At 35.8% G+C, this 20398-nt stretch overlaps 1 protein-coding gene across 1 annotated transcript in view; it reads right to left on the minus strand.

Annotated features, from left to right (window-relative positions):
* CCSER1 (coiled-coil serine rich protein 1) overlaps positions 1–20398 on the minus strand; it is a 1128290-nt gene that overhangs the window by 372364 nt on the left and 735528 nt on the right. The window contains exon 10 of the mRNA XM_004590570.2: positions 9942–9986. Coding sequence (XP_004590627.2) covers positions 9942–9986 — 45 coding nt within the window. The remainder of the gene's footprint in view (positions 1–9941; positions 9987–20398) is intronic.

Below are 20398 nucleotides of genomic sequence, written 5' to 3' on the forward strand. Positions count from 1 at the left end.
TGTGTTTCTTTTGTACCACAATACATAAAATTAGCTCAGTTTTGCATGATCAACAGGTTTACTTTGAATGATTTCTTGGAGTGCAGTCGTCTGCAAGTACAAAAGAGAACGTCAAAATCCAAACTGAAAGCTATATAGCAAGTATATAGGATGTAAAAACTAGTTCCTAAAACCTGAGTATTGATATTGGGGTCTTTCTTATGGTATAACCTGTTAAACTACTGCCTGCAAAACCAGCATCCCATAATTGGATGAGATGCTTCTGCTTTTCATCTAGTCCCCTGATAATACACCTGAGATGACAGTGGAGAATAGCCAGGTACCTGGGCCTCTGCTTCCTTGTAGGAGACCTGGAAGAGGGTCCTGGCCTGGCCATTGCAGCCATTTCGGGGGTGAACTAGCATATGGAAGATCTCTATCCAATTCTCCCTATGCAACTATGCCTTTCAAAGAAATAAGTTTAAAACAAAACAAAAACAATGCTATAAGGTCACATTGATGATTCAGTTGGCTAATCCTCCACCCGCAAATTTAATGTTGAATTCCAGGTAGATTTTGTTGTCCAATTCGCAAGTTATTATCTCAGAACTGATGTAGAATGTCAAATCCTTTAAGATGTATATTTGGAATAAGATATTACTGATTCTTATAGTGTAGACTAGTCCCAGCAGACAATGACAATTTGCCAAAAAACATCATTGCCCAACTTGGTCTGAGGGAGGAAAGATGAAGGGAAGAACACATGAGATGAATAATAGCAACAGTAATATTAATAGCAGTTACTCGCCATTTAGTAATTGCTTCCTATCTGACAGCCCTACTCAAAAAGTGTTGCACATATTAACTGACTTGACCTTCTCAAGCACATTTCCAAAAAGTAACAATTATTATGATGGGTTAAAGTATAACTCTTTCAAGTAAAAACTGATTTATATGCACACAAATCTTTCATTTCCTTTATTGCCTGTCTGTTCTAGGAAGAGAAAATATTTAGGGATATTTCAGTTTTTACCAAGTCCTTAAGAGATCTCAAAATCATACTGTAAATCAATTATATCTTAGTGACAAACTTTAGGCACTGAACCATGGAAAAAGTCTATGTATAAAGGAAAAGTTATCTTTGTCACAGGCTTGTATAACTTACAGAATATATACTATTAGCAAAAATCAAGATTATAAAAGAATCTCTTATTACATTAAATTAAAGAAATAAAGAATGGAATAAAAAATTTGCACAGAAGTGGAAAAACTGAGGATACCATTTCTGAATATCAGACAAACCATGTAAATGTAAGGAAAAAGTCATTTTTTTCAAAAAAATTATTTGAGATAATGAAATCACAATATTTTTCTTGTAGAAGATTTTTATATAATACACACAGCTGTAAAAGAAGTACAGTTATCTTCTATAATGTTAAAATTACCTAAGATATTACACCTCAGGAGAGTAAAAACATGTCAACAGTTTTTGCCCTCATTTCCAAGAACAGTATAATATATTCAATTTAAGGTCCATTCCTACATACTCACATGCTTTTATTCTTTTATATCTTCCTAAATGATTCTATTTGGTGGTCTGCTACATGTTGGAAAAGTAGGAATGAATGTTCTTACCTTCAGCAATAACTAAGTCCTAAAATACATGCTCAATATTTTGAATTAAGGAATTAAAAGAAACATTACAAATGACTTTATTCCCTTCCATTTGAAATAATTTCTGTGCTATTACAAGTATAGAAATTATTTTATACCCTGAATATAATATATTTTTCTTTAATTTTCTCCCTTTCACAATTCAGATTTGAAAGTGACCTTCAGGGTCAGCATTGTGCTGTGACAGGTACAGCTACCACGTGTGACACGACATTCCAAATGGTTGCCAGTTTCAGTATTGGCTGCTCTACTCTGATCTACCTTCTTTCCCTAGCCTGGGAACACCAGCAGAAAATGAACCTAAGGTTTGCGACCCTCCCATCCCTACTTCTGACTCCTGGCTTCAGCCACTGCAGAGGGAACCAGTGCATGAAATCTTTCTCTCTCACAATGTCTCCACTATTCTATAACTCTTTCAAGTAAATAATGATGTTGAACTTGAAGTAGAAAAAAAAGTAATCTTTTTATTGGTGAACAACAAACAGTCCATACCTGTCTATTGGCAAAGACATAGAATCCACCAGCAAATACTCTCATTACGATGGTATATATCCAAAGTGCATTTAACTTAATGATTTTCTTAGAAATGAGACATTCATGAATCCATTACTGCGATGGTTAGGATGTCCATTTTCTTCTCTGTATGTATGAGTATTTATCTGTACCTATAGACTTATAAATAATAGTGACTTTTTTTCCAAACGGTTTTGGCATGGCCTTGCATTATCTATCAAACAATTATTTAAAAGTATAATTTAATATTCTAGTAAACAAAGGAGTGAACGTATCTGTAATGACTTTTGGTCATATTTCTAATGCTTGTTTCTACAAATCACCAAATGTGCTCATGTTCTTTCTGATGTGTAAGAAACATTTGCAATCTGTGTTCCATGAGTGTTAGAGCACTGATGTTAACTAAGCATGGCAAATAAATGAAAGTGATGCTTGAAGATCACAACCTTGCCTTTTGTTTACAAAACCTCTTTGTAGAATTCCTTAGACAAAATTATTAGTCCTTATTTAGACAATTGACTGGAGTAATTCTTTGAATTACACTATCGAAAAAATTAATGGAAAAAAGCTTGCATGACTGTCTTGTTAGAATTCTATCTTTGGGAGAATCAAGATGGCGGAATAGGGTAAGGACACGTTTAAATGGATGGAGAAACATTTAATCAGGATGAAGCAGAAAGGAGACATTCCAGGAAATAGGAGAAGACAGAACAACAGCAGAGGGGTACCTGGAGACTGACAGACACAGAAAAGCAGCAGACACAATGGTCTGGTGTTGTGGTGAATGATATTCAAGCAGCATTCAGCTATCAGGCAATCTGAACTCCACCAGTAGCCGAAACTCCACCAGCAATGAGGTAGTAAGGGGCTTTCACTGGGAACTTGGGAGGTGAGCCCAGTCAAAGAACCATCCTGCTGGTCCGTTTGATTTGACCAGGTGCAGAGACAGAGCAGCAGATCCCAGATGGGCACTGCAAGAACAGCGTGAATTTCACAGCCCAGTCATCCCCCTTGAGCTGAATTGGGTGCCATTTCGCATAAGGAGGCAAAGGCAAGAGAAAGGTTTGGGCATACGCTGAACTGGGAATGAACTCATTTCTGACTCAGTGAACTGCATCAACATGGCTTTCTACAGGTTCCACCCAAGACAGGTCTGGGTATCCCTAAGACCTGATGGCCAGCAGATCAAGAACTCTACATCAGGCGCCGTTTTGCACACTGTGGCAACAGCTTTAGGACTGCAGGGGACAACAGTGAACTGTGCGTGTGCTGAGCTCACAAGAACTCACTGAGTTCAGTGGATTGCATTGGTCCCGCAGGAAAATAATGCTGACTGTTGCATTGTACAGGTCAAAATAGGTCCATGTGGCACCCAGACCTAACGTTCAACAGGTTCTGACAAGATCAGCGCCACCCAACAACCTAGCTATGTACGACACCTGGTGTCTCTCTAATCCTGGTACCTGCTCCAACCGAAAGTGGGAGAAAGGTTTCAGAGACAACGGTGCAGCCTCAGCACGGTATCACAGGAGGTGGAGATTGGTGAGCCAGGAGTTGGGGCTACGGAGTTCTTGGTGGAAATATAACATAAGAACCCAGACCTGGAACTTGCTGGAGGGAGTGGCACAATTGGCTGCAAGCAAAGAGTTGTGTACCAACTGCAATAAGTAAAATCAAACTGTAGACCTGTGGGTGACACAGCTTAGAAATCTGCCCCAAGGAGAAGACTCTGTTAACCAGAAGTGCAATGACCAAGAGCAAAAGAAGAGACAAAGGCACAATGAATATTATTGAAAACACCTCTGCAAAAGTGCAAAACCCTATGCCAACCTCAGAGTTAACTGAGGAAGACATCGAGAAAATGGGGCACACAGAATTCAGAAAACTTATTTTAAAGCTTCTGATCAACAATGAGAAGCACATACAAGAGTTCAAAGAATTTGAGGAACAATAAAGCAAATCAAGGCTGATATATCAGAAATGAAGAACACAGTAGAGCAAATTAAAAGTACAGTGGAGAGTCTCTGTAGGAGGACATTGTGACCCTAGAAGGTCAGTGAGCACAGGATTACAGTTGATTGGACAATATTTGTATGATAAACAACTGAATGGGTGTGACTGATTGGATATCCTTTGCATGAGAACAACTGAATGACTACCTTTTGTATACCTGATGAGATATCATTTGTATAAGAATAGTTGAGTGGAAAGTAATATACAAAAGGACTTCCAAACAAAGGCATAGAAACAGTTGATGGTTTTGTTGATGAACTAAGTATCTCTACCCTAATCCTGTATGACCCTCAGTGTATAAAGTCTGATGCTACTAATAAACTACGGCTTTGACCATCAGTCAGGGTCCACGTGTGTTATTATCGGCTCCGTGCACCACATCCATCGCTACGGGACAGCGACAAGTCTCCAAAATAGAATGAATCAAGCAGAAAAAGAATCTCAGAATTGGCAGGTATTTCCTGTCATCAGGGGGAAGCAAGCAAAAAGCTGGAAGCAGAGCTGGATCTGACCAAAAAAAGTATTCAAGAATTGAAAGACACTATTTAGAGGCCAAATATAAGAGTTATGGGAGTCCCAGAAGGTGTAGAAAGTGAATCTGGTTTTACAGATATATTTAATGAAATAATAAAGGAGAATTTCTCTAATCTGGAGAAAGAATTGGGAAACAAGATCCAGGAGGGGCACAGAACTCCCAACAGGCTTGACCAAATGAGATCTTCACCAAGACACATGATTGTCAAGCTCTCTTCAATTGAACATAAGGAAAAGATCCTTAAATGTGCACGTAAAAAAAATCAATTGACATACAAAGGAATGTTAATTAAACTCACAGGAGATCTCTCACAGAAATTCTACAAGCAAGAAGAGAATGGAGTGACTTATTCCAGATTCTAAAAGAAAATAATTGTCGGCCTAGGATAACGTATCCAGCAAAGCTTTCTTTTGTCTTTGAAAATGAAATAAAATTTTTCCACAATAAAGAAAAGTTAAAAGAATTTGCCTCTTCCAAACCTGCCCTACAAATGATACTTCAAGATGTTCTCTTCACAGAGAAGAGGAATAGCACCAAACAAAACCAAAGGCAAATGGGAAGAACATCCCAATAAAATGATAAGAGAAGACCAAACCAATGAACAACCCATTCCTAAAATTACAGGATCGAAGTACCATCCATACATATTAAACTCTGAATGCAAATGGCTTAAGCTCAATCAAACGTCATAGATTAGTAGACTGGATTAAAAAACAAAACCCATCTATTTATTGTCTAGAAGAGACACACTTCACCAACAAAAATCAGCAGAAACTATATTTTATGGGGTTTGATGTTTTTGATTAGTTTCATCTCTTCAAAACACTTTCTTCTGATTAAATCATTCAATGACCCATAGATTATAGAGTAGCATCATTTTGTGCAAGAAGGTTCTTGATTTTCATTTCTTCAGCTACTAAGTCATTTAGTAGCATTTTATTTAACTTCATGGTGTTGTTCATTTCTTTTTTCTTCCTGATGTTGATTTTGTTTTGTGGCTCTTCATTTAAGGGGATGTATAGTAGCTGTGTAACGGAGACTGTCATATTTAGTAACATGTTATTTAACTTCATGGCATTGTAAACTTCTATTTTTCTTTCTATTGTTGATTTTGTATTATGACTTTTCATTTGAGGGTTGTACAATAGCTGTGAAACAGAGACTAACATCCAGATGTGAGGATACAATGCAGCATGCATTTCTACTTCCAGATAAAGATGAACTTACAATGAAACTGTTTACTATATCTTGATAATAGGATTCTGGACTCTCTGCCATCGTCCATGCCTGCAATGATGGACATATGACTGTGTATGAAGAACTATACTTTAGCTAGTAATGATATAGAGGAACAAGGCGGGGGGGGGGCTGGGCGGGAATTGGGACTGGGATAAGGGAAATACCAGGAGCCTATGGAACTATATCATAAAATGATGATAATAATAATAATAATAAAATGTAAAAAAAGAATTCTATCTGTGAAACATAAAAAATCTGCTCTCTGATAATAAATACCAGGAGCCTATGGAACTGTATCATAAAATAATAATAATAATAAAATGTAAAAAAAGTTGAAATTTTAAGGATTAAAAATTAAAAGAATAATTATATCTCTTTCATCATGATATATAGTCACACATTATGTGCTTTTATACTTGTGGTATCTTATACCCAGAATGCTAGCAGCTAGGAATTTTCGAAGTAATGTGGAAATAGAGACAATCTGTCATTCAAAATAATGTATACATATATACATACTACATTCAAGTTTAATAATTGAACAAACCTGTATCTTAGAAATCAGACACTATTTAAAATAATAATGGTGCTCATTTTCCAAGGTGATCAAGGGCTGGCAATTGGACATGTGAGTTAAATTGCACTTTGCAATGCTGACATCCCATATAAGAGTGCCAATTGGAATTCCTGCTGTTCAAGTTCCCATTCAGCCTACTGATAATGTGCATGGGAAGGCTACAGAAAACAGCCTGAGGACAAGGTTCCCTGCTACCCGTGTGGGAGACCCAGATGAAATGACTGGCTCGTGATGTCCACCTGACACAGACATTGCTACTGAGTCTATTTGGGAAGTCAATCAGCAAACGGAAAATCAATCAGATTTCTCGCCTCCCCCCTGCCCCACACCATCATTCTTCCTTTGAATAAATAAATAAATGAATAAACAAACAAATAAATACAGTATTGATAGTAACTTGGCTGCATCTACTTTAACAACAACAACAACAACAAAAACAGTATGTGGGAGAATGAAAATTCATTGAAGTGCAATGATTTATATATTTCTCTTAACCAATATAGTTTCCTTGAGGTTTGATGATTCGTAATATTTCACAGGAGATAGGGTTTTGATTTACAATCACTTAGAAATGAGTATTTTAAAAATCCCATATTATATAGTTATTCTAATCTCCCTTTTCAATAAGCTTTGTATTATCTAATTTGAACACCCCCCTCAATTCATACATACAATATGCATATGTAAATACATGAAAATGCTAACATATCTGGAGTTTGTTATACAACTGGTATCTAGATTCAAATATTTCACAATAATACAAGCCATTTAAGTGCTATCTATATAAATTTTCTTCAGAAAAGTAATTTACATTTTAATCACTTCTTAATTTATGTTTTTATAATGCATGTAGAATTCAAATCTGGCCTTCCTGTCTTGCAATTAGCTTTTTAATAGTATTTACCACTTAGCTAAATAGCATTTCACTGCCTGCTTCAATTTTCCATGCATACTCTAATTGTTGCCATTACCTCGGTGAGTAAATAGAATATTTTAAATGACACTTCTTAAATCTTATGAGTATTTGTTAATAAGCCTTTAGTATTATATCCATCAACAACTATTGGGAATATCTGTCATCTGAAATAAAACAAAGTAATTCATCTTAAGAAGCAATCATTTTCATTAAAACATTATCAATCATAGTAATGTAACAATGAGAAATTCTAAGAAATGGGAGTAAGAGATTTTTAGAGATTTTAACAGCCAGAAATACACTGTACACATTCGTTAAGCACAATATAATAGTACACAGCCAACAGGAATCAGTATGATACATGTCAAATTTCTTAAGAGAGATCACAGGGCTCTTAATGCATAATGTATGCTTTGTTCACAGGTCACTGACCACTGAGAACACTTCACCAAATTATTTTGCACTTCCTTGAAGTTGCTCATCATAACATATATTAGGATTCATAATCATGGTAGAAGCTAAAATGAGCGGTTCAATAGAACAAAACTATAGCCAAGTAACCCAGAACTGTCCAGGAGGAAGGAAGGCATAAGTGGTTTAATAGAACAAAACTATAGCAAGTAACCCAGACTGTACAGGAGGAAGAAAGGCATGAGTGGTTCAATAGAACAAAACTATAGCCAAGTAACCCTGAACTGTCCAGGAGGAAGGAAGCCAGTTGCTTACATTTTATCAGTGCACATATACTTTGTAACTGAGGATTGGAAGCAGTAAGAGAAGACCTTACTAGACTATTCCAATCTGCCGACTAAAACTTCAAAATCATCCCACTAACATCAGAAAGAGCTCAAACTTGCATCATTATCTAAAGGAATATATTAGATTGTTAGTTATTAAAATTTTGACCTGTTCACACATGTCGAAACAATATCTAGAAAAATATGCATATATATATATATTTCCCAAATGTAAAACACACTTTTTACATGTCACTCACCAACCACTGCATTGATTAAACAACAACAACAAAAAACCAAAGTGAATGAAAAAATAAGTAACAAAATCTGACAGTTTTTCATTAAAACAAAGTATTCTGCTTCTTTTTATAATAACACAAAATCTTGGCATAATAAAAATGGCATAATTTTGCAATACTGTTGTATAGGATTTAAGTTTTCCTACTTTGGAAGCAGTTCTACTAGCCTAGCAAGCAGATATGAGGAATTGAGTGACTCCACACTTTACATATCCCTAAAGGAACTAAATCCGTGAGGGATGAGATGCATTCAGTTCATTCTCTAAGTAGTTTTGTTTCTAAAACATTCTGAAGTCTTCTTTAAAGAGCATATGTGTTTCCCCCAGTCGTAGTGATACCCACATCCTTATCAACTTGCTCTCCTACAGCATGAAAATATCAATGGGTTTGTCTTTATTTCACCCTCTCTAGCATTTTGCTAATCCAAGCCAACCGCTCTGTTTCCTGCAAATGGGCAAGACACTTACGGATGGAAAATAGCAACAAAGAGGACAAGAGGTCTTTCATGACCATTTTTTTGAGTAACTTAAATATCAAATATTACAACATACCACTAGAAGTTAAAGCAGAGGAAATGGAAAACGCTACCTCCTTAACAGGCAAGGAATGTGCTTCTACCGAAGTAGAAGCCACAAATCAGGTGTGGGAAGGGGAGGAAGATTTATTTTCTCATTTTAAAAGACGGAATGCCTTTGCATTTGCCCAAAATAAGGTACATAAATATCCCTAAAAAATGAAATTACTTTCTGTGTAACAAGAATGTATTGATTTCTTGAATTAATTATTCCAGCCTTCCCTTCCCTCCCAGCACCCTGACTCACAAAGTACCACCGTAAACATTTAGTGCGGAAAGAATGTTAGTGATAATTCTACATGTTCAGTTAGAACCGAAAGATAATAACATGCATACTCTATGTAATGGGTTATTCCATTGCCGCTATTAAGTTTCCTTCTTCATAAAGTATCCAAAATAGTCAATACATTAAAGTTTGAACACTGCTAGCCATACCACAGCCACTTCACGTTTTCTAGTAATGTATCCCAACTTCAGAGTTAAGCAGCAACCTTCAAAGAGAGTGAAGAATTCAAATGCCATAAAGCGTTGGCATTGTTAAAATTTTGCTAATTTCTCAGTAAATTGTTTAAAATATTGCACTGTAACATTACCTGTTAAATGGCTTCTGGTCCTCTGGAGGGGGCTGCGGCTGTACAAATCCATTGTAACAGACATAGTGCCTGGCTAGTCACAGAAACACTATTTTCTTCAGTTTCAGAGGAATAATGTCAACAATATATTTACATAAACATCTGCAAAATATTCTTTGGCCAAAGTAAAAGAACCATAAGTGTGCAAAACGCCCCTCAGGGCATGCCCACCATCAACAACATTGTAAATCACCAGCATGTTTTTGTAACCATGATCTCTTCTGTCCCATTTCTCTTAGTTAAACCATCTTACCTCTCTCCCTCCTTGTACAGCCTCGAATCTTTTCAAGCTTAAACCCTGAAAGAGAAAGCAATACACAATTGTCACCTGGAAACAGCTAATGTTTACCATTAGTAAAACAATTTTGCAGTAAATAATTGATTTAACAAATATCTGAATATGTATAATATTTGAATATATATACACATATACGGACATATGTTCATAACTTAAGGCGAATTCATCTCCCCTCAAAAGCACACAACGAATTCCATTCCTATTATCCCCTATAGTAGCTATGTATAACAGGGAAAGGGATAAGAATTGCAATGGAATGTGGTGTTATACTACTTAATTCTTCTTTACCATTCTTACCGTTTGTTCTTCCCCTCTCTCACTCCTTCCATTTTTTAATCACTTTATAATACGTATCCATTCAATATTTACTATGGGTCAGACATTATGCTTGACACTGTAGTAAGCAAATGGTAAATAGCCCATTGCATTTAGAAGAAACATAGGGACACAAAAAAGTGTGACGTTGAAACTTTGGGAGAGCAATTTTAGGTGTATACACTTTCTGTTTATTAAGACATATTTACTTATTTTGACGGTTACAGAGAGAGACTGAGACACAGAGAACTCTTCTGTTAACTGGTTCCTCCCTGGAGGACCACAGTGGCCAGCACTGGGCTAGGTGGGAGCCAGAAGCCAATAGTTTCATCCATGTCTCCTATGTGGGTGGTAGAGGCCCAAACAATTAAGCCATCGTCTGCTGCTTTTCACAGACCACTAGTAGGGAGATGGATTGGGAGTGGAGCAGATGGGACACAGAATGTTGCCCATAGGAGATGCCAGCATCACAGATGACAGCTTTGCTATGTTACAATGCAACCTCTCTGAGCATTGCTTTTCAGGGAGTGGACACACACACACACTGACAAGCACAGAAGTGAGTAGCCTTTGAGCACCCTCATAGGAATGGAGGAGGGAAGGCAAACAAAAGAGTGTGCACCAAAGAGAAGATAAAGGTGCTCTAAACACCTGCCACTCAAAGGATCATCCAGGAATGCATGAGCAATACGAATCTCAGAGTCCAAACCCAGACACTGTGCAAGAGAATGCATTTTAGCCAAATTTTCCTTTGATTAATATGTCTACCAAAGTATGAGAAACATTGCTCTAAGATGAAAGGAGACCCAAGTTGCCTAGTTGGCCTGCATTGTTAGTTGGGCAAAAAGGAACAGTGAAAACTCAGGTATGTAAAACTGGTCAAACTAGAATTCTTTCAAAAGGAGTTTGGACAATGTGTTTTTTGAAAATGCTGATTTTGTTCATTGTGTTTGAAACCTGAAGTAAAAACATTTGAAGAATCAAATGCAAGAAAAATAAGAATTTATTTATTCTTACATATTCTTAAATATGTAAGAACCTACATATTCTTAAAATGCAATCCATATCTGCATTTAATGTTCTCCCTTTAACCACAGAAAGGCTACAGGGGAACACTTGCAAAGGATACTAATACATATTGGGATTTCTTTATCACATTTTTTCATATCTCTCTGCTTAATTTGTTCTTTCTATAATTCTGACTTTCAAATAAATATTATTTTTTATTCTTTTAAGATTTATTTATTTTTTATTGGAAAGTCAGATATACAGACAAAGAGGAAGATCTGCCATCCGATGCTTCACTCCCCAAGTGGCCGCAACGGCTGGAGCTGAACTAATCCGAAGCCAGGAGCCCAGAGCTTCTTCCTCCAGGTCTCCCAAGTGGGTGCAGTGTCCCAAGGCTTTGGGCCGTCCTCAACTGCTTTCCCAGGCCACAAGCAGGGAGCTGGATGGGAAGGGGAGCCGCTGGGATTAGAACCGGCACCCATACGTGATACCAGTGCCTGCAAGGCAAGGACTTTAAGCACTACACTATCGCGCTGGGCCCTGTTTTTTACTTTCACTACTATTATTATTTCCAAAGATGCAACTTTGTAGATATAAAGATTCTTCCCTCCATCTCCTCACCTTCCCTCCCCATTTTCTGCTCTCAGCATATTCCCCATATTATCACAGTAGTAACAGTTACAAGTTCAACCCTGTGATCTAAGTATATCGTGATTTAAGTATAAGTATTACAAATATAGGCAAAATTGAAAAGCGTGTATCATAATCATATTGTCAAGCTATATTTAACTGTTTTTTGGGACTCTTATAAATGAATCTTTAAAAAAAAAAAAAGACCAGGTTTTCAGCAGCCACTAAAGTCATTGCCTGTGATGAGAACATTTAAACAAGCTACTCCACTTCCAATCCAGTTCCAGGCTAATTATCTACAAAGAGCAGTGGGCAATAAAGAGCCTAAATGTTTGAATCCCTGCCACCCACACTGGAGACCAACAGGAAGCTTCTGGCTCCTGGCTTTGGCCTTACCCAGACCTGGAGAATGAACCTGCAGACAGAAAGTTTCTGTCTCTTCTCTCTATATATAACACTTTCAAATAAATTAACATTTAAAATATTTATTTTTTTCATATCTCCTTGGAAAGCACAAACTTAGCAGATTTTAGCATTGCCATTTCAAATATTTTTGTTACCATTTTGAATTGGTAACATTTTTTTTTTTTTGCAGTGACATTCATTCAATTTATTTTATATTTACAAATTTAAACAGCCACTAAAGAGTTCAACAGGAGGCAATGAGAAAAGCTACTGTTCTTCAGAAGTATAAGTAAGTGTTATAAATAAGAATCAAATATCAATATATCAGAATTAGTCATATGCATTATATTATTTATACCCTATGTATTTAGTTACCAAAATCAGAGAAGACATGTATTTTTTGCAGACTGGCTTATTTTACGTTTATGAGAATGGCATAGTGGTCTATAACTGCAACCTTTTTGTTGTGAAAGATTTCATTCCTTTGTATGGTTGAGTAGTGTTCATTTGTTTACATACACACTTTATTCAGTCATCAATTGGTGGACATCTTGGTTGGAGTCCATATCTTACCTAATATGATTTAATTTACTGTACACATATGTTTTTCCCCCCTTCTGGCACTTAACTTTATGTGTTTGTTTTATCACCAACACATTTGATATAAAAGAAATTATCTTCTTTGTTTAGTCTGACAGCAAAGAGAGGCATCGTGTCTTCCCCTCCCCTTCTGCAGACTCAGGAGGAAGAGCAGAGACATTTCTCTCCCCCATTTTCTCCCACTGTCCCCATCCGTCTCCATACTAATTGCCAGCACACATGGGTCTGAAATGCCATCTATGCTGTAATGAACATGAAACAATCAAATCAAAAGAAAATGGCCTATATGAAAGATAAGCTAAACTTAAATTATATATTTTCTAGCACTATATTTTAGTTCATAAGAAAATACTGCTGTTAATCCCATTGTGATAAAGAGTACATTGGCAGAATAACATCCTAGTTATTAAGCATCACAGAAACAGCAGAATTCATAGAGTAATCCTTTTTTCACTCAATGACAGTGTTTATGCTTTAAGGCTTTGAAGGCTGTTTTTTTTACAGATACATCTCTTGATTTTTAAAAGTCATTTATCAAATTGTTTAGAGAAAAACACACAAACCCAAATTATAACTGCAGCTTTAATTTTTTAAAAAAAAAGACATTTGCACTCTGACTTTAGAAACAAACGAGAATGAAAATAGCAAACTGGTTAATCTTGTAAATAAGTAAAAGCCCAATTTCAATTATAGAAAATTGTCTACACTTACAAGAACACATTTTCAAAAGGCTAAATGTCATAAAAAGAGAACATGAACAAAATATTAGAACATTTTGTAAACCTGGTAGTTTGGACTAAAAATAAATCCTGAAGTGGTATTCATGCTTTTTATTTTTGGAATCTTAAGAAGAGTTTATAATGTGAAAATTTTGAGTCATAGCATGCAGGTTTAACTCTCCAGTTCACTACTTCATTTTATGCTTTTGTCAAGAAATTTTATAATCTCCTTCAGCATTAACTTTTGCTCTAGAAAAAAAAAATCAAGTATAGCAACTATCTCATCTAATTGCCATAAAGACTAACATTGACTATCACTGGCAGGTGAGGAAGGAACCAGGAGACGGAGAAACATCTCTTTCTCTCTCTCACTCACTCTCTTCCTTTATATAAATTTAAATAAATCACAGCAAAAGAAAAAAGGATTCATGGCCATGAGAGCCTCTCAAAGCTGTGTCTTTGTGAGTGAATCATGGAGCAGAAATTGTTTCCTTTTTCTCGGGGATTCCAGCACTTCCCCTGTTGGGTTTTAATCTATGAAAATCATCTGATATATTTAGTCCCATTTTCAAAGCATTATATTTACTTTTTTAAAGAAAGGAACTGGGAGCTTCAATATTTTAAATGATGTGATCTGAGTGTCCTATCCAGTAACTACAATAATGAAACTGAATCCAATATGTCAAGAACCTGGAAGCCAAATCTATCTTCTGATCCTTGGTCAACCTTTAAATAGACATAGCAGTCAAATATGTATTGTGTTACATGTTTGTGAATGTTTATTATAATATGAAAATCATTTATGAGTTATAGTGTTTCCTTAAGCAACACAGCAATTAAGAGCAGCTGAGTATTAAGACCTAGAAGGAGAGAAAGAGAAATAGAAGGGAGGAAGAGAGGGAAGAGAGGGAGGGAGGAAGCAAGGACGGACCTAGCACATCTACATTTTGGAACACAGTAGTTCAGAAGGTAAACATGGCCAGGGTGGATTTTACACACCATGTACATTATGTAAAATGTTTGGTAACCATTTCCACACTAGAGGAGTATAAAGCCAATCTTCACAATGAAAACTGAAGCTGGTTATCTGATGGCAAGAATTTAGGAGTGACATTGGCAAAGGAGTAGCAACCTAAGAGAATGAGACATATAAAAATAGTACTTTGCACTAGACTGTGTTTTAAATGGGAAGTGGAGTGATTCAGGTTATATACAATTTGAAGGATGATAGATCATAACTGGTAAAAGAAGATCTGCCTGAATATCAGAAATGTGAATCTTCAGATTGGAAAGTCATATGGCTACAATGGGAAATGTGTTAAGGAAAGTATCCACTGTACATTGCAGCCTCTGTTAGGCAAAATGCATTAAACTTGATTTTGGCTGAATCTTACTGATAATGACTTCATAATAATGATAATAATCTTACTGATAATGACAAATATTCCTACAGGCTTCAGATGGTAATATCATCCCAACTAATTAAGTATATGCATGACAAAGGATATTTTTAAAAGAAAAATCAGGGCCTGGCACGGTGGCCTAGTGGCTAAAGGCTTCACCTTGCACATGCCAGGATCCCTTATGGTCGCCAGTTCTAATCCCAGTAGCCCTGCTTCCCTTCCAGCTCTTTGCTTGTGACCTGGGAAAGCAGGGGAGGACAGCCTTGGGACCCTGCACCTGCTTGGGAGACCCAGAAGAGCTCCTGGCTTTGAATTGGCTCAGTACCGGCCGTTTCGGTCACTTTGGGAATGAATCATTGGATGGAAGATCTTCATCTCTGTCTCTTCTCCTCCCTCTCTCTCTATATATCTGACTTTATAATAAAAATAAATAAATCTTAAAAAAAATTAAAACCCAGGGAATCAAATTTCTTTTATGTGCTCACTTACAAATACACCATGAAATATTTTTTTGCATTTTATGTTTGTTTAATTTCTAGTTACATATTGGGCTAATCTATAAGTAAATGAATATTTTAATCCTATTCGCTGAGAAAACCTGACAAAAATTAAAAAAAAATCATATCTACAAATCTAAAGCATATTAGTCAACCCAATGTTAACACAAGATTCACTAAAGTCCAATTGTTCTAAAGTCCGCAGTATATACTCAAAATGTATCAACATGTCTTGAAAGCAAATCATACTTGAAAGATTCTGGGGGCAATATCTGGGGAAATGTAAGTGTCTAAACATTTTCTCACTTATGCATATGAACTCATTACAGTCATCAAAATTAATCATCTGAGATTAAACTAAAATGTTGTATATTATAAGTGGGGACAGCATTACCCTACAGGAAATATTCTTCAGTGTTAATAATTTTCATATTATAACTTTCAAATTATAATGGGTTATTAACACTGATATTAACATGGGTTAGTCAAGCATTAAGGGGAAAAAGCAATTAACTGAAAACAGAATCCCCTGTGAATTTCTAAACTGATAACTGTGTGAATACCCCCAATATCACTTTTCTCTACAGTAACAATGGAAGCAAGAGATCATCCATTTCCTAAAGATTATAAGTTCTTACAAAACTGTGATCATGTATGAAGACTTCTGATTCCCTGTAGGCAACAAAGCCAAAATAATCAGAGATGTCCTAATAGCACTAAGTTCGATTGATTTGTTAGTTCTATATGTAAAGATATTGAGTAAATTGAAGAGTTACTTGATTCCCAGCACTACAAAGATTTCATTTAGATAATTCTTCCCATGCAAAGTGTCATTATGACTTAAAAGAATTAAAACCACAATTTCTAAAGGCTTCCAACAATAGTGTGACTTCTTAACACTTAACCTCAGGTATTGCAGCTCAGGAAAGAGGCAGACTTTAAACAGTTTGTAAGTAGATACTTGGATAACCTCTTCATCAAACAGAAAGGAGACTGGCACCCAGTGAACTTCAAGTGACAGTGTTCATACTCAAACTCAGGTCACTGTTTCCCAAATCCAGAATTATCTTTGTTGAACCACATCATTCTAGCAGTTCTCTGAAAAATCATTTTCTTATATGCCATATAACTTTTGGATCCCTCCCTAAGCATTTGTGTGCCAGATTCCACACATGGAAAATTGTACGCACATTGGGAATAAATGAGAAATGTCAAATAAGGCACAGGACAGTATGCAAGATTAAGATGTTGTGTTCTTGGAGAGTATGCAAGATTAAGCTGTGTTCTTGGTGTTATCCAAATTAAAAACTCATTACTCTACAATTGTTAAAATAACTTTTTAAAAATGTACTCACTGAACCAAGCATTTTTTCCCAGTTTCTTATTTGGATTAATTCAATTCCTAGAATAAGCTTATTATATGTTAGAATCAAATAGTTCTTCTCACACTGGGATGAAATTAAAATGACCCTGCAGTTGTTCAGCTACACTTGATTTTAAACTGATTTCTTTGATAACATAAGACCCACTACCTTATTCGTTCTTACTATTGTTAGCCTCATTTTGCAGTCACGGATGTGGCACAAAAGAATGACAGAAGCGTCTGCCAAGCACTTATGGCTCCCCTGCTTCTTCTCAGAACATATATTTGTGAGATAAAAGTGCAGTTGTGGATAGTATGATAATGGGCAGCTCAAGGATTTGGTTTACCTATCAATAAAATGATTAGGGGTGGAGAATATAGATTTGTAATGTATGATATGTGTCCTAACTTTAAAATCTTTCAAGTTTATATTGCCTGTGATCTGTTTTCATTTGAAGAGAGACAGGTTCCTTTTTAGATTTTTTTCTACATATCTTTCTGTCCTAAATGATTTTTCAGTAAAATGGATGAAATTACTGAAGTATTAAATCCCAATAAGAGATTTGGTGTCTGAATCCTGCTCTTCTTAATTTTTACATCTACTTACTCTTTCGTCAGCTTGCTGCAAATACTTTAGATTCAATGTCAATTTCTAATTAAGCTGCTGTACAGAGATTACTAACCTTCACCTTATTTAAGATTCATTTTATAAATGCTAGTTTTGGGAGGCGTGACTGTTCATAGAGTTGGAGAATTGTCATAGAAACGTAGAGTTCCTCATGCCTGCTTAAACAACCTAAAACTGCAAGAATCCATTGTTATGTATAATTGCCAGTCTTTTTTTAAAGGTCATGGATACAGTTACTATGTTATCTCATATTCCTTTAATTTTATTTTGCAATTTATTTAAATATAATTTTCTTATATTATATTGAAATCATAAAGCAAAAAGAGATCTTGAAATGCGAACATTTGAATATTTTATGGTGCTCATCAAGATTTGGACTAAAATCCACGTGAAGACAGACAGATGCCAAAATTGATCAAATTCTTTCTGACTTCTTGCTAAATTAGTTACTCTAGTCATTTTTTCCTTCAATGGAAACTGGAAGTGTTGAATTATACCTCATTTTCCATTTCAAAATAAAGAAAATATTGTCACTTTCAGTCACCCACTCAACCCTCACTACTACATTTAGGTCATTTAAAAACGGGTGGCACAGCATGCTAATCATTTGCCTGGTGGCACCTGTGCTAATTGGGGGCTGGTTCATGTCCTGGCTGTTCTACTTTCCAATTCAGTTCTCTGTATATAGCCTGGAAAAGTGGTGGAGGATGACTGAAGTCCTTACGTCTCTGCAACTGCCTGGGAGACCTGGAAGAAGCTCTAGTTCCCAGGTTTAAACTGGCCCAGCTCAGTACATTGCAGCCATCTAGGGAGAGAACCCATGGATGGAAGATCTATCTATGTATCTCCCTCTCTGTAACTTTGAATTTCCAAGTAAAATAAATAAATCTTTAAAATAAATACTAAAATAAAATTGGAAGTCTTCATTTATTGTCTTAAGAAATATTTTGCAATCATATTCCAGGATACTGTAAAAATGTACATACATGGATGTATATACATATAACATTTATAATTGAGCGCAATATAGATGACAAGCATCTTTCAAAGCATTTTACATGATTAATCTCTAATCTCTGTAATTACACAGTATCACAGATACCATTATTGATTCACATCTTGAGAAACTGAAGGAATGAGAAATTAACTTGCCTAGCGAAGCAAAACCCAAAGAAAGAATAAACAGTGAGTCTGGAGTAACCGATCATGGACCTCCTTTTACAAGCACTACAAGTACTACCTCCAAAAGAAACTACTAGTACATTTTTATGCGTGTTGAGGTGAAAATATGTGCTAAACGAGTGTGTTTTAAAATAAATGATTTGATAGCTGGTACTGTGGCATTGAAGGTGAAGCCATTGTATGTGATGCCAGCATCCTTTATGAACATTGATGCAACTTTTAGATATTCTATTTGTGATCTAACTCTATGTAAACAGCAGGGAAAAGCAGAAGATAGTTGAAGTGCTCAGAGCCCTGCCCCTCATCCATAACATCCAGATGAATCTCCTGGATCCCAACTTCGGTCTGGCTGCTGTTGCAATCATCTGGCAACTGAACCAGCAGATGGAAGATCTTTTTCTCACCCAACTCTCCCTCTCTTTCAAAATAAATAACTATATATAGGTAGCAATCATATACATATATTCTTATAAATGAACCATACAATGGAGACTCGAGTACTGGGAAAGCTCAAAGAAGCAACGCAGTTTGATATCTCTACTTCTCAATGAAAAAAAGGCCCCCAATGAAATTGTTATGGGTAGCTTGACGATCTGATGCTACCTACAATATCAGGATACACATAAAATGCAGAATGTTGAATTGTGACTGCAGCTGAAAGATTATATTATTGTAGCGATGTGGAGGAAAATATTTGTTTTAGGTGGGGGAGAATGGGGAGGAAGAAAAGGGAAGAAAGGGGGAGAAGCACTATTCCTACAAAACTGTATAATGGAAAACAATCATTAAAAAATAAGTATGTGAATAAATAAAGGGTTAAGCATTCATTAAGTTATTAAGATTCATTCTAGGATTGTGTTAAAATTCAAGGAATTCATCTATGCCATGTCAGTTTTACATTTTGAAGAGGTAAACGCAAGGTAAATTATTGGTTTTAAGTTAGGATTTGGAAATAACTGTGTAAAAAAACACATTAAAGTAAATGACATTGGATTCCAGAGTTCCTGATTCCTTACAAAGAAATGTGAAATTCAAGTGAAATATTTCCCGAGGCACACAAAGATTAAAAGAAAATTAATGTCACTGTATGGGCATAAATAACATTTCATAGAGTTTGACAGTGATTATCATTCCTCTAGGCTAACAAAAAAATATTAAAGTAGTATAACACTTACATGCCTCGAGTTTTCTAGCGGCTCTCATCTTGGTACATGCTACAAGTTAAATTCCTTCTGCTTCAGCGACTTGAGTCTCATATTTTGATACAGAAAATTTAATTTGGAACCTGGGTTGCATCTAGTGTTTCTGATGTTCATAGTCTGCTGGTGACTTCTGATGAAAATATTTGTTCATTTCAGATATGAAACCAATCAGTAACATAGAATTTCTACTAATGTTTAATGTGACATTGTTTCTGACAATTCCTAATTGCTAATCTAATTCTAAAATAGGGTGTTAAGGTTTAGGAAGCAAGTAACCCCAATGTTGTCAGTGAAAATAGTCTAACAGTAAATTTAAACATAATTAGCACTCAATAAGTAGCATATGGCATTATATAAAGTGATTATCCCCCTATGATACTGTTGATTGGATGTCTAGTAAGTTGTTCTTTATTTTCTTAAAATCACACACACACACACACACACACACATCAAGGTTGGG

Source organism: Ochotona princeps, chromosome 7, assembly GCF_030435755.1.
Source record: "Ochotona princeps isolate mOchPri1 chromosome 7, mOchPri1.hap1, whole genome shotgun sequence".
NCBI lineage: Eukaryota > Metazoa > Chordata > Mammalia > Lagomorpha > Ochotonidae > Ochotona > Ochotona princeps.